The 15790-nt window shown below is 41.3% G+C and overlaps 1 protein-coding gene across 4 annotated transcripts in view; it reads left to right on the forward strand.

Annotated features, from left to right (window-relative positions):
- ADAM23 (ADAM metallopeptidase domain 23) overlaps positions 1 to 15790 on the forward strand; it is a 190905-nt gene that overhangs the window by 141481 nt on the left and 33634 nt on the right. For all 4 annotated transcript variants that reach the window (XM_021076147.1, XM_021076146.1, XM_021076148.1 and 1 more), the window contains exons 15-21: positions 868 to 967; positions 4412 to 4483; positions 5342 to 5431; positions 6687 to 6767; positions 11767 to 11817; positions 12523 to 12586; positions 15105 to 15210. In XM_021076147.1, coding sequence (XP_020931806.1) covers positions 868 to 967; positions 4412 to 4483; positions 5342 to 5431; positions 6687 to 6767; positions 11767 to 11817; positions 12523 to 12586; positions 15105 to 15210 — 564 coding nt within the window. The remainder of the gene's footprint in view (positions 1 to 867; positions 968 to 4411; positions 4484 to 5341; positions 5432 to 6686; positions 6768 to 11766; positions 11818 to 12522; positions 12587 to 15104; positions 15211 to 15790) is intronic.

The raw sequence follows: 15790 nt of genomic DNA on the forward strand, positions 1-15790 counted from the left end.
TTTCTCAAGTATACAGTTTACGTAGTTCTTGTTACGAGATCATTGTCAACAATGGTAGGTCTATACAGTACCCTCATCCATCAGGAAATATAAAACTATTGGATTGTATCCCGGAGGAAGTGACCTAGCACTCTCCAATCAGGTACTCTGTCAAAGTTGTCCAAGGAATCAATGTGTATGATTCAGTTTGACCTTGACCATGTATAACATTCCTCTATGTACTAACATAGTGATACTAGTTTGATTAATTAACTCACAAAGGGGTTCATATTATGGTCCTGCTAAACCATGAATATCACCAAATAGTGTTTAAAGTTGAGAATAAAGAGTTCTAATTCTGGTTTGACTGTGTGTATATACACTGGAAACATACATAGTCTCTTTAGGGTTTCCTCGTTTACCTCAATTGCATTGCTGAAGCCTGCAAGGTACAGTCTTTAATCAATTAACCCTTAAAACTCCCTCTTCCATAGCAAAATCTAGTAGGGTCCCAAGCTCCTTTTATTCAAGATAGAGTCAAAAAAAAAAAAAAGTGCTTACCTTTTCTGAGACAGAGCAAATAAAAATGACCACTTTAATATACAGATGAAGAAATTTGTGATAAAGTTTTCAAAAACTCTTTCAAGCCTTGACTGGTGAGGAGGTTGTAAGCTAGCCCCCAAATCTGCGATTTTCTCTGAACTTCTATTTTTACAAACTCTACCACACATGCTTATTTAGCAGTTTGAACATAAGGGCCTTGTCAAAATTTGCGTAGAATCATCTGGATCCAAAGTGATCATTTTGTTCTAATTCAAGGGTTTTAATTTTCTTCTCTGAGGACTGCTTTGGTAAATTGTTTACATAATTGATTCCTTATTTCCTTAGGGTATCCCATTCCAGAAAGTTCTCAAAGTGCAGCATTTTGGAGTATAGAGACTTTTTACAGAGAGGGGGCGGAGCCTGTCTTTTCAACAGACCAACAAAGGTTAGTAACTTGGAAAGTGTAATTATTTCTCCAATTTTTTTTTTTTCACAATGGAACTATGCCAAGCATCAGATACTTGTCTTGGAAAGCAGGTTTCTTTCCATATTAACATTTAGTTACAAAAGTCTTCATCATATTAAGGATTAAGTGTTGTTTAAAGCAGTGACAAAACCATAACTTCACTGTTTTGAAGCTCTGGTGTTTCTGTGCTAGCTGCACCCCCCTCTCAGCCTCTCCTTCCGAAAACCGACAGTCCTTCAATTCAGATATTCTTGAAAAGTTCATGTGAGGATTTTCACTCTGCTGTAAGAGAGTGGGCTAGATTAAGATAGAAAACTTTAGCTCATTTCGCTGATAAAAATTCTGTTTCGCCTCCACATTCTCTCTAGGGGTATAACTAATTTCTTGGCTTTTTCCCTCCCTCCCTCCCTTCCTCACCCCCTCCTTCTTTCCTTCCTTCCTTCTTTCTTTCCTTCTTTCCTTCCTTCCTTTCTCTTTCTCCCCCCTTTCTTTATCTATTCTTCCAGACAGAAAGCATTATTATCAGCTAGCCTGGAAAAAAATAACCCAAAGTATTAATGAATACCATAAATACATATACGTATGTATATCATGTATACATTTTGGGAGGGAGGAGGTCCACGTCATCAATTAGCATTTCATTAAAATTCGTATATACAATGTCACAATCTCTTATCCACAATTCCTTCATTCAAAAACTTTGAAAATTGGAAGTGCTTTTTATGAGTTTGCAGGAAATGTAGTGGACAGTAAAACTTGTCCTGAACTGAAAATCTTTATCCCTCACAGTGTAAATATTCATAAATCTTGCAGAAATAGTAATGTGTTTGATTATAGAGTGTATACTAAGCCCCTAAGAGTTATTATGTAAAACACAGTAAAATGCATCATACTTTCCTAAAATCCGTGGAGTTCCTGTTGTGGCTCAGCAGGTGAAGAATGCAACTACTATTCATAAGGATGTGGGTTCCACTGCTGGCCTCACTCATTTGGTTAAGGATCCAGATTTGCCGTGAGCTGAGGTGTAGATTGCAGATGCGGCTCAGATCCTGTGTTGCTGGGGCTGTAGTGTAGGCCAGCAGTTGCAGCTCTGATTGAACCCTAGCCTGGGAACTTCCATATGCCGCTGGTGTGGCTGTAACATAAATAAATAAATAAGTAAATAAAATCCAACAAGGCCAGAATTCTTAAACTCACTGACTATAGAGCTTTTGGTTAAGGAACTGGACCTATAGTGGGAGTCGAAGTTGCTCAACAGGCAGAAAGAGGATCAATGCAAATTAGCAGATGGCATAGAAATTCTAACATGGTAGATTTCATATTTCCTTTAAGATACCACGTCATAAGTCAAATATAATCCATTGCTATACAAAATGTTTAATCCTCTGCAAAATGAGAGAGCAGTGAAATCATGTTAGCCTTTAAAAGAAAAATCGGTGACTAATGTGGATAACTGACAGAATAATTTATTCCTATCCCCATAATTAAATGATACTGCTAAGTTAGGGGTGATACTTTGATGCCTGACATCTGTATAAAGTCTCAGGAAGGCTGCAAAAAAAGAAATAGTGACCTTGGATCATTAAACTCTCCGCCTGCCTTTCATGACATTGATCTCAAGGCAACAGAAATCTAAAAGCTTCGGAGTGTTTAAAATGGGTGCAGTGAGTAATGATGAATTAATGCGAGCTGCTGGCAGGTCTGAATTGCAATGTACATGGCTAATTTTACCTGCCTTGCAGCTCACCAGCTAATTATAAGCATCACGCCTGAGGAAACAACACTGAGTTGTTTGAAAATATTAAGATCTCTGGAGTGTGTATAAGGATCCATCATTAGGTTTCTGAAAGTGCCTATGAGTAGAAAGAAAATTATTCCAATAATGTAGAGACTAAATAGAAATAACTATACATCTTCAGTTTTTAAAGTTAGTAAATATGGAGTTATTTCTTTTTATTTTATTTTTATTATTTTTTAGGGCTGCGCCTGCCGCATATGGAAGTTTCCAGACTAGGGGTCGAACCAGAGCTGCAGCTGTCGGCCTAAGCCACAGCCACGGCAACATGAGATGAAAGTTGCATCTGTGACCTACACCACAGCTCTCGGCAATGCCACATCTTTAACCCACTGAGCAGGGTCAGGGATCAAACCCGCATCCTCATGGATGCTAGTCAGATTTGTTCCCACTGTGCCACAATGGGAACTCCATGGAATTATTTCTTTTTAATCAACCTATGAGAATAATTTTTAAAAGCCCCTTTAGTTTATATGTATGTGTCCAGGAACTGATTTTTTTCCAAGCATTGTAGTTGATGGATGGATGGAGGTGTGTTTTATGTGTTATTTTCATATTATCTCTGTGCATCTTTTCTGTGCTCTGGGAACCTTCTCAGCTGCCAAGATTTCCCTCTGGCTTGTGGTAGTGACCTGTCTCAGGATGGAAGAAGAGTCTTAAGAGGGAAGTCTAGCATGGGAGGGTTACATGGGGAGGCCTGGTGAAAAGCAGCTGTCGTGTTCTCAGGTCTTTCTCAGTGAAAGGCAGCCCTTCCTTGGGTGTGAGCCGCTGCTTGGGAAGGAGTCTCTTGCTTCCTCTCATAGACATGGCTCTGAGCGTTTGGGTTGGGATGTCCTGCTCTAATCTTCACCTCAGTGCAGTGGACGAACACAGAAATCTTGCCCCAGGTGATGGGAAATGGGAATGTTTCTTATAAATAATCAGCTGCCTCAACAATTGGTCTTTTATACAGTTTATTTGGCAAGCATGTTCATAGCACCAGTAAGGAGGGTGGATTATTCTAGAAATCCGACTCCTCCATTGTTCCAGGAATGACTGAGATATTTCTAGACATCTGCACATATCTCTGCACATTTACTTAATAGGCTTCAGATCGTGCAGACTTCTTTTCCATGAGACGGATGGGCAAGGCTTTCCAACACCATTTTCTCCCGAAGTTTATTTGCATTTACTTGATGGTATATTTCACATTTAGCAGTGATTGAAGCATGTTTATCTTTTTGACAGTTTTTATATCTTCTCAGCTGCCTGGATATAAGTCAGTAAATTAGGTATCTGCGAGTCCTATTAGCAATGCATTTCAGCTCCATTAGCAAATATGAGAAGTGATCTATTCTGCTTGACAGCTCATCTCTATAAAAAGTAACACTAATGGTAGAGGTCATCTCTGGAGCCCAAATGCAGTGAATCCTCCAAGAGATATTACCCCACTGAGAATGTGTTTTTAGAAATGTTATTGATAAGTGAACAGCGTTTCAAACACAGACGTATTTGTAAGATGCCATAACAACAGATCAGAGGATATGACACGATAGCTGATGATAGGGCCATGTATGTAGCCTGATGGATGTGCTGATTTTCTGTGATGAATTTAAATGTTTTCCCTTTATCTTTCTAATCTCTTTCAGCTGTTTGAGCCCACAGAATGTGGAAACGGCTATGTGGAGGCTGGGGAGGAATGCGATTGCGGTATCCATGTGGTACGTATAGGAGATCTTTTTCCACCTTCAGCACAACTCCTACCCAGAGCAAACCAAAACAGCATTAGTGAGAAGCCTGCGCTCTCATACATTGTGGGCTTACTGCCTTTACTTCTGAGCTCTCTCGTCAATGCTTAATCCTCACGCAGGCACATTAGAATTAATCATGTTCTGATGGCCTCATCTGAAAAAAAACCTAATGGAGTCTTCTAATCAGATTCCCTCTTTCTTAAATATTTGGAGGTCATATTCATCTCAGACAGGTTTTTACTAAATAGTGAAAATTCTTTCTGGATTGTATACCTATTCTTGGTTTTGGAAAACTAGATTGACTATTAAGAATATAATAGAGCTGGAGTTCCCCTTGTGGCACAGTGGGTTAAGGATCTGATATTGTCTTTGTGAGAATGCAGGTTCAATCCCTGGCCTCCCTCAGTAGGGTAAAGATCTGGTGCTGCTGCAAGCTGGGGAGTAGATCACAGACAAGCCTCAGATCCAATGTTGCTGTGGCTGTGTGCGGCATAAGCTGGCAGCTGCAGCTCTGATTTGACCCCTAGCCTGGGAACTTCCATATGCAATAGGTGCAGCCTTAAAAAAGAAAAGGAATATAATAGAGCTAACCAAGGGGAGGGTGCCTACTAAAAAATAAGCTTCCTTTTGGGTAGAGAAGATCATACTTTGCTGAGAAGCGTAGCAGGAAGGAATCTATGATTGCTTAAAGTGATTCATTCTTTCCTAAAATACTTGGTCCCCATTCTGTAAATCTCCTCATGTGGATTTTGCCTGAGTCACGTGTGGAGAGTGTTCAATGACCAGTGGGCAGGTCTCCTCACGTACTCACTGACGTGTCTTCTGTAGGAATGCTACGGACTGTGCTGCAAGAAATGCTCTCTCTCCAACGGTGCCCATTGCAGCGACGGGCCCTGCTGTAATAGTACCTCATGTCTTGTGAGTTCTCTGACAGTTTCATCTTTCTTTTCCTTGACTGACGTATGCGCCACATATTGCAGTGGGTACATTAAGCATTTGTTTAACTTGTCACAAAATTTGTTGATCGACATTGTGCATATTAGCCTGGCAGTTTTATGGGATCAATCTACCCAAATATTGCGTGTTACAATTATCTTTACATGGTTCGCTACGGACCGTCCCATTTTCCAATGCCTCCCTAAGAAAATCTACCTATAATCCTTCCAAAATAAACATTGAGAATTGCCTAACACAGTGAAAACCAAATTGAATAATTGAATAGAAAAGGGACAATCCCTGTGATCTTTTTCATAATATGCCCTATTTATAACATTTTTCTTTAAAATTCACCCTCATTTTTTTTGGATCCTGAGCGTAAAACCTGGTGCTCATATGTTCACATTTGACTTTTAAAATAACCTCGTAAAGGCAAGAAAGGGAGATAAGGAAGATAGTTATGTGTATGTGTGTTCGTCAGTGTATATTCATAACTCATGTATGTGTGGATACCTAGTTACTTCCATCTTTAGAGACCTCTGGTTAATTTTTGAAAAGTCATTTTTTAAAAACCTTCCTTTTTTCTCACCTATGAAATCTCTAATATTCTTTATAAACACAAACATGATGTGATTTTTATTTTATTCGGTACCAAAGGGGTATTATGCGTAGGGTATTGTAGGAGAATCTAGCTTAGTTTGTACTTGCCTTACGTCCCCAACCAGATGATAAATTTCTTGACACACAAAAATGCATTGTATTTATGAAGCAGTCGTTGGCGTCGCTGAAGGGGGATGTCACATGAATTCCTTGAAATCTGATTGTGTATATTTAGCCAAAGCAAGACTAATCGCCAAGTGAATAGCTAGATTGGTGCAGGTTGGGTGTGTCCATTAGTCTTCTGAGAGATCCCAAATGTTTTAGTGTTTTGCTCTTTTGTCTTAAGCCGCACCAGTATTTCTCCTTTGCATGCTGGCTATTGCATTGTTCTCCAAAAAGAATACTCTGAGATAGTGGATTTGGGAATCTGAACATCTCATGCCTTGGTTAATGATACATATTTACTACAGAGAGTGGGACTTTGGTATTGTCTCCCTTCTGGAACCATCTTGCTAATTCGTAAAAAGAATTTGGCGGTGGCTACAAAAGGGTGCCATGATTGTTGCCGAATATCAGAATGCTAACTTTCTGAAATGTTAATTGCTACCTGTTCCTAACACTGAGTTTTGATTTACAGTTTCAGCCACGTGGGTATGAATGTCGGGATGCTGTGAATGGATGTGATATTACCGAATATTGTACTGGAGACTCTGGCCAGGTGAGGCAAACTGAGTTTTAGGTAATGCATCTTACTTGCAAATACGTATTTTAAAGCTTTCAGTTTGGATTGCGTGTGTGAATGTGATTTGGTTCTTTTGTGTCTTGTTTTGCTTTGTTTTCTAGTAATTTCTAGCTTTCCACCATGCTTTTATTTCAGGAATGTTTACTGTGGTTTTTTAGACCTAAAAAATCTCTTTTCTTCCAAATTTCCTCTTTATAATGTGTTCCCTTTATATCATTTAGACCAATGAATTGACTTTCTTTCCTGGTCCTTATATCTAAAACAGTACATTCACACTGATGAAGCACTAATAGTTCAATTTTCAAACATTTTAAAGCCGCAAAATCCTTTTTTCTTTTTCTTTTTCTTTTTCTGGCCACACTCATGGTATGTGGAAATTCCTGAGCCAGGTATTGAACCTGAGCCACAGCAGTGACCTAAGCTGCTGCAGTGTCAACGCCAGCTCCTTAACCTGCTGAGCTACCAGGAAACTCCCACAAAACCTTTTCTTTAACAACATTTTGGACCAGAGCCCAGTGTAGAAAGCTAGGACCAAGGACTGAATAGCACTGCTGTGGTTGACATGGGATTAGGGACAGAAACTCACCTTCCTCTGCTCTGTCTCCATCTCACTCCACTGATGTAGTTCCAGCTTCATGGCCTACACACTTGGCATGGTCTTCTTCTTCTTCTTCTTTTTTTATTTTTTGCTTTTAGGGCTGCACATGCAGTATATGTAAGTTCCCAAGCTAGGGTAGAATCAGAGTTGCAGCTGCTGGCCTATGCCACAGCCACAGCAATGCCAGATCCCTGACCCACTGAGCGAGGCTAGAGATCAAACCCACATCTTCATGGATACTAGTCAAATTCCTTTCTTCGGTGCCACAGTGGGAACTCCCTGAGCTGCTTTTTAAATTGACAATTTATAAGAGAGTAAATAATACTTGTGTCACTGAAAGAAATCCTGGGCAAACAATACTGGATGATGTAATAAAGATATTTTTGAGGAGTTGCTGTTGTGGCTCAGTGGGTTAAGGACCCAGTGTTGTCTCTCTGAGAATGCTGGTTCCATCCCTGGCCTTGCTCAGTAGATTAAGGATCCAGTGTTGCTGTGGCTGTAGTATAGGCTGCAGCTGCATCTTCAGTTCAACCCCTGGCTTGGGAACTTCCACATGCCATAGATGTGTGCATAATTGGTGGTATAGTGGTGAGCATAGCTGCCTTCCATATGCCACAGATTTGGCAGTTAAAAAAAAAAAGATATTTTTGAAAGAGGTGAGAAATGTGTTTTGTTGGCACTATAAGATATGTCATCAAAATAGGAGCATAAGGAGATCCCTTGTGTCTCAGTGGGGTTAAAGATCCAGCATTGTCACTGCTGTGGCTGGGGTTACTCCTGTGGTATAGGTTCAGTCTCTAGCCTGAGAACTTCCACATGTGACGATATGGCCAAAAAATAAAAAATAAAAAATGAAAGTACACCACAATTTAAGCACATTTATTTTATTTTATTTTATTTGTCTTTTTGCCATTTCTTGGGCCGCTCCTGCAGCATATGGAGGTTCCCAGGCTAGGGGTCGAATTGGAGCTGTAGCTGCCGGCCTACGCCAGAGCCACAGCAACGCGGGATCCAAGCCGCATCTGCAACCTACACCACAGCTCACGGCAACGCCGGATCGTTAACCCACTGAGCAAGGGCAGGGACCGAACCCGCAACCTCATGGTTCCTAGTCAGATTCGTTAACCACTGAGCCACGACGGGAACTCCAATTTAAGCACATTTAAAGGCGATCACACTGTGAAAACGACCTCAATTGGACCTTCCTGCCCAGCATAAAACTAGGGGCTCAAATGGCATTTAGAGACTGAATCCAGAGCTCTGCCCACAGGCAGAATAAAGTACAGAGATTTATAGTTCTTCTGTTTTAAATGTCTCCAGAGAACATTAGACACTCCATAATTTCCCTTGTTAAATGTTTCAGTGATAAGCAACTGGTTTTTATTCACCTAAACTAAGAAAATTGATTAGAAATCTTCTGTGTAGCCATGACAGTTTACAATACGAACTTTTTTTTTTTTTTTTTGTCTTTTGTCTTTTTGTCTTTTGTTGTTGTTGTTGCTATTTCTTGGGCCGCTCCCGCGGCACATGGAGGTTCCCAGGCTAGGGGTTGAATCGGAGCTGTAGCCACCGGCCTACGCCAGAGCCACAGCAACACGGGATCTGAGCCGCGTCTGCAACCTACACCACAGCTCAAGGCAATGCCAGATCATTAACCCACTGAGCAAGGGCAGGGACCGAACCCGCAACCTCATGGTTCCTAGTCGGATTCATTAACCACTGCGCCACGACGGGAACTCCCGAACTTTTTTAATTAGTGAAAAATTCTGCTAGTTTTTTTCCTACTGAAACAGCGGAAATGTCAAATATGACAAAATCTTAGACCCTGATGTGTCTATTCTCGAAGCAAAATTTCTTTTGCGGTTTTGGTTGTGTTTATCTTGGTGTAAGTGAATAATTAATGTGGGCTGATTAATAAGATAATAATGGTGTTTTGAGTGGATTTGTATGGATGGAAGTGGCCACCGGAATCTCTGTTTTTGTGCAGCTGGCCCAGTAGGCCAAGTTCTTGTGCTGATAATTACAACTTTTGGATAGTCACCATCAGGTTGAATGAAAGCTGGGGTGAATGAAAGCTTATATGAGAGTCAGTTGTTCTTTAGAAGATGTAGAACCAGAGCATTTAATCTCAACATGTTCCTTCATAAGTAATGCTTCTCAGCAATTCTAAATTAGTTCTATTATCTTTCCATAGTGACCTCGATGAACAGCTTGATATTGCAGATTAGAATAACTTGATTGCATCTTTGTGGGTCATTTATTTACTTTCCCAATCATTGAGCAGCTTTTCTCTAGTAATTGAGCCCTGTTTTGTTCTACTTGCTGAGGAGGCAGCAGGGACAGAAAATCCCTGCCCACTCAGCTCACATGAGGATGGGGACAATAGACCAATACATTCGTAAAATATACGAATCCTTAGTTGGTGATAAGTGTTATAGAGAAGAAGGAACCAACAGAGGATGGCAAAGCAAGAATACCGGCATTGGGGAGGGGTCCCAGTTTTGAAGGCCGTGGTTAGAGAAGGCTTCTCTGAGATGCTGATATTTGAGCAAAGTCCTAAAAAAAGTGAGAGAGCAAGCCAGGCCGAAATCTGGGGGGACAAATGGAGGAAGAAGAGCAAGGATGAAGACCGTGGGATGGCAGCATGGCTAGTACCTTCATGTGGAGTCAGGTCTTTGTGGTAGAGGGTAGGAATGAGGTCAGAGGAACGATGGTGGGGGCAGCAAGGGGGCAGATCAGGATGGACTTAGACAGCCTCTAAGTAGATTGGGAAGCCATTGAGCAGAGGGGTGACATGATGTGGCTTGGTTTTTAAAGGGACACTGGTAGCCATACAGACTGTGAAGAGACAAGAGAGGAAGCATAGCAGGCGGAGGCTGTCGCATAAGCAAGCGAGAGCTGGTGATGAGGATGGAGAAAAGTGGTCAGATGGTGATTCTATTTTGAAGGAAGAGCTACTAGGATTTGTTGACAGGCTAGGAGAGTATGAGAAAAAGAGAGAAACGACAGGATGACTCCATGGTTTGGGACTGTCATTTACCGAGAAGGTGAAAACAGAGAGAGGACTCTGTTTCTTCTTCACATGCCACTCCCATGCATTTTTTTTTTCCTTTTCACCTTTGCTTTGAACACTGTAGCAGAGCCTTGAATTTGAACTTTGGTGTTCTTTTTTGTTTGCTTTTTTTAGCTTTCTTAAATATGGTAAATAGAATGCATAGAGAGTAAAAGTTTTAATTTATTCAGGGTAATATTGGGGGGGAATGAACTTTTTTTTTTTTTTTTGTCTTTTTAGAGCCGCACCTGAAGCATATGGAGGTTCCCAGGCAAAGGGTTGAATCAGAGCTGCATCTGCGGCCTACACCACAGCTCATAACAATGCCAGACCCTTAATCCACTGAGCAAGGTCAGGGATCAAACCTGTGTCCTCATGGATACTAGTCAGATTCATTTCTCCTGAGCCACAGCGGGAACTTGTGAAGTGTACTTAAAAACCAAACAAAAGACCTAACAAATAGACCCGGTAAAAGAAAGAACTGCCACACCACGATTGTTCTCGTAACAAATTTGTAGTTCAAAAGGTCAGAAGTGTAATGGAGAAACAGGGCTTATTTCATGAGTTGAAGGGCAGGGCATTTCGTTGATAGTAACTTGGCCTAGAGGTGAGTGTCTTGAGTGTCACAGGCAGATGCGATGGTTCCGCAGAGCCGAGTGAGGTCTTGTAAATTAGTTCCTGAACTTGTCCCCTCCTGCGCAACAAGCCGATTTGTTCCCTCCCTTGTCCACTTTCATCTCATCTCCCTTTAGCTCTCTCTGTAGGCAAGGGAACGTAAGTTACTACTCCAGTCGGTCTCGTGGAAAATAGAAACACATAAAAGGCACCCACTGCATGGACCAGTTGATTGATCCATTTCTACCAATGATAGGAGGATAAATTTGGAAACCTCCTTAAGGGGTTATTCATGTTTTCCTTATACGCTAACCATGCTTACGTTTTTTGTTTGTTTGTTTGTTTGTTTGTTTTGTCTTTTTGCTATTTCTTTGGGCCGCTCCTGCGGCATATGGAGGTTCCCAGGCTAGGGGTCCAATCGGAGCTGTAGTCTCCGGCCTACGCCAGAGCCACAGCAATGCGAGATCCAAGCCGCGTCTGCAACCTACACCACAGCTCACGGCAACGCCGGATCATTAACCCACTGAGCAAGCTCAGGGACCGAACCCGCAACCTCATGGTTCTTAGTCGGATTCGTTAACCACGCGCCACGACGGGAACTCCCTTTTTTTTTTTTTTTTTTTCGTTTTTCATTGCACTTTAATATATTATGCAGTAATCTGAAGGTACTTAACATGCTGAACATTAACGAAAAGGATTCTGTTTTTCAGTGCCCACCAAATCTTCATAAGCAAGATGGTTATGCATGCAATCAAAATCAGGTATGCTGGGCTATAGGTTGTAAATATGATTTTAAAAAGGTTGGTTTTCAAGGTTTTGGGGGCTTTTTTGGTAAATAATTTTGATGGGAGATCAAAACTCCAACAACAGTAAATTATTGCAGTGGTCTTTTAATTTAGAGTGTATTTGTACGATATAAAATACTAATTATATTGTATTTATCTCTGGTGACAAACTATCCAGATTGAGGGTAAGGGAAGAAAATGTAATGGCTGAAGAATTAGGAATCTGATTTGTTGAGCTGTGGCTCTCTTTTACTCATTTCAGCCTGACTATTCGGGGAATGTACAAAAATCTGCTCTAGAGTGGCTGTTTTTTTCTTTTCTTTTTTTCCCTGAAGTTGTGTTGTACCCTAACCATTCACATGCAAGAGAAGTTAAAAATCATTTTGGTATCACCCAAAGAAATGTAGCAACTTTTGTATTCCATAAAATTAAAAAATTTAGATGATTAGTTTGGATTTAAAGAGCATACGATGACGTCTGTTCAGTGCTTTAGATTTTAACCATCATTCTTATGCTTCTCTTAAGACGTTTACAATTCTTTTTTTCACTGTGCAACTATTAGGGTGCTGAATGAAAAAAAGAGAAAAGTCTTATCTGAAACAATAAAAAGGAGAATTTGCAGTGAAATTTGAGGGAAAATGGAAGTGACTCTGTGCCTCACAATACGTGTTCTGTCCTCAGGGCCGCTGCTACAACGGGGAGTGCAAGACGCGGGATAACCAGTGTCAGTACATCTGGGGAACAAGTAGGTCCAGTTTTCCTGCCTGCTGGTCACATACAGGTTTCTCTAACATGCTTTGCTGCCAGTCTTACTGAAACAGATGTATAGCTTGGGATGTTTGTTGTTTGTTTGTTTTAATCTAGAAGAGGGTGAAGAGGATGGTGAATCTTAGTCACAAAACCTCAGCAAACAACTGCTAATGTTGGGGACCTGTCATCAGAACTGAACGGCAGGGAGTTCCCATTGTGGCGCAGAGGAAATGAATCCGACTAGTATCCATGAGGATGCGGGTTCGATCCCTGGCCTCGCTCAGTGGGTCGGGGATCTGTGTTGCCATTAGCTATGGTGTAGGTTGCAGGCATCCCAAGTTGCTGTGGCTGTGGTGTAGGCCAGTGACTGCAGTTTTGATTTGACCCTAGCCTGGAACCTTCCAAATGCTGCGTGTGTGACCCTTGAAGAAAAAATAAGGGGGGAGATTTCCCATCATGGTGCAGCAGAAGTGAATCCAACTAGGAACCATAAGGTCACAGGTTCAATCCCTGGCCTTGCTCAGTAGGTTAAGAATCTGGTGTTGCTGTGAGCTGGGGTGTAGGTCACAAGCACAGCTTGGATCTGGCATTGCTGTGGCTGTGGCGTAGGCTGGTGGCTACATCTCCGATTAGACCCCTAGCCTGGAAACCTCCATATGCCACAGGAGTGGCCCTAAAAAGACAAAAGACAAAAAAAAAAAAAAAAAAAAAAAAAAAGAACAGAGCAGCATCCTTCAGTATTTGTGGCTGTGACAGAAGAGATGTTACATCCGTCCACTTGCAAAGATCAGGTAGAGGACAGTGGCCATGCCTGCTGTTCAGCCACTTGGGTGGTTTTCTTTGTACCTTGGATTTAATATGCACCCCCTCATGTTACATTTCTGTTCTTTACCCCAGGAAAGTACAGAGTTGGTTTTTTTGTTGTTTTTGTTTCTTGTTTTTAAATTCTGAAATTGATCATCTCAGTTCGAAGTGAAGGAACACAGGTACTTTGTGAGGAGTTCCTGTTGTGGTTCAGCGGGTTAAGAACCCGACATTAGTATCCATGAGGATATGGGTTTGATCCCTGGCCTTGCTCAGTGGGTTAAGGATCCGGCATTGCCACAAGCTGCAACATAGGTCACAGATGCAGCTTGAATCTGGTGTTGCCATGGCTGGCAGCTCAGGTCCAATTCAACCCCCTGACCTAGGAACTTCCATATGCCTTAGGTGTGGCTATGGCACAAACAACAAACAAACAAATAAAAAACAAGTACTTCCTGAGATGCAGGCAGGTAGCTAAAGATTCAGGTACATGGCAATGATTCTCAGTATATTCTCTGCATGTGAGTACACATATTCTCTGCCTGACCTTTGCAGGGCCTTGCCAGTGAACTTAAGTTCATGGAGGCCAGAATGGAAGAGAGAGAAATGGTTCTGCTTTGCTGGCTGAGCCTGGGTCAACCCATGGGTGAAAGCACGAAAAAGGAGACTCGGATCCATGTCCAAGTAGTTTCAGTGTTTGGCAAATATTGTTTAACTGGGAGATTTACTTCAGTTGTCTTTGACCAGGGAAAGATAATAGAGTCATATTTGCCTTTTTAAAAAGTTTAAAATCAAAATCCAAGTGCCAACATAAAATCTCAATGAGCTGACACAGACAGGGACAAACAGACTTGTGGTTGCCAAGGGGGCAGTGGAGGGGGGCGTGGGGAGGGATAGACTGGGAGTTGGGGCTTAGCAGATGCAAACTTTTATGTATAGAATGGATAAACAATGAGGTCTTACTGTATAGCACAGGGAACTATATTCAGTGTCATGTAATAAACCATAATGGAAAAGAAAACAAATCTCAATGAGCTAAGACTTTATGCTGCCTCCTGATATTAATAGAAAGCAGGATTAAGAATGGAGTTGCGGTTGAGGTGCAGCAGAAACGAATCCAACTAGTATCAGTGAGGATGTGGGTTCGATCCCTGGCCTCACTCAGTGGGTTAAGTATCTGGCATTGCCTTCAGCTGTGGTATAGGTCACAGACGTGGCTTGGATCCCACGTTGCTGTGGCTGTGGTGTAGGCCTGCAGCTATAGCTCTGATTCAACCCCTAGCCTAGGAACCTCCATATGTCATGGATGGATCCCTAAAAAAAGCAAAGAAAAAAAATACTGTTTATTAGTTTTCTGTGTATCACTTCAGTAATTCCTGCCAATGGTTAACCCTACCTTGCACCCTTAAACCCATGATTTTGTCTCCCAAATTAAAAAGAATTGTGTGTTGGAGCTGCCGTATATTAGCTTACAAGAGCCACTGGTTAAAGTTTTAGGAATTTTAGAAACCAGTCGACATCACATTCTTAGATTGAAATTGGCCAGGTATTACACCATGGATATTTACACCATGGAAACTGGCAAGTGCTACAAATCAAGAATTTTTTTCGGGGGGAGAACCTATTGTTAAAATATTTACTGGCACACTCCTGGTTATCGATAACAAAAAGAAGTAAAATTAATTTCTCTTCTTGCTCATCTCCAAAAGAGGCTTCAGGGTCTGACAAATTCTGCTATGAAAAGCTGAATACAGAAGGCACAGAGAAAGGCAACTGTGGAAAAGACGGAGATCGATGGATCCAGTGCAGCAAACAGTGAGTGATCAGCTCTGGGGGCAGAATGAATGAACTTGGAAACCCTGGTCCAAATGCAAAATGAGCACAAAATAAATGTTACTGATTTTTAAATAAATGACTACTTAAAATTTTATATTATGAATTTTAGAAATTCATTAGCATATCTAGAGGCGAATGGCTATGAATGAAACTGTTTTTTTTTTTTTTTCCCACTGTACAGCAAGGGGGTCAGGTTATCCTTAGATGTATACATTGCAATTACAGTTTTTTCCCCCACCCTTTCTTCTGTTGCAACATGAGTATCTAGACATAGTTCTCAATGCTATTCAGCAGGATCTCCTTGTAAATCTATTCTAGGGTGTGTCTGATAAACCCAAGCTCCCGATCCCTCCCACTCCCTCCCCCTCCCATCAAGCAACCACAAGTCTCTTCTATGGCCCAGACCCACACCATTTCTGTAAAATTCAGAGAAATGCTCACACGGTATATTTCGCTTAAAACTTGTTTTGCCAAGGTATCTTAAATTAATAGTGACTCTTAATTTTCTACTTTTGCTAGCAGAAAAGCCTATGAATATACTAGTATACACAGAGTTCTA

Source organism: Sus scrofa, chromosome 15 (assembly GCF_000003025.6).
Source record: "Sus scrofa isolate TJ Tabasco breed Duroc chromosome 15, Sscrofa11.1, whole genome shotgun sequence".
Classification (NCBI taxonomy): Eukaryota; Metazoa; Chordata; class Mammalia; order Artiodactyla; family Suidae; genus Sus; species Sus scrofa.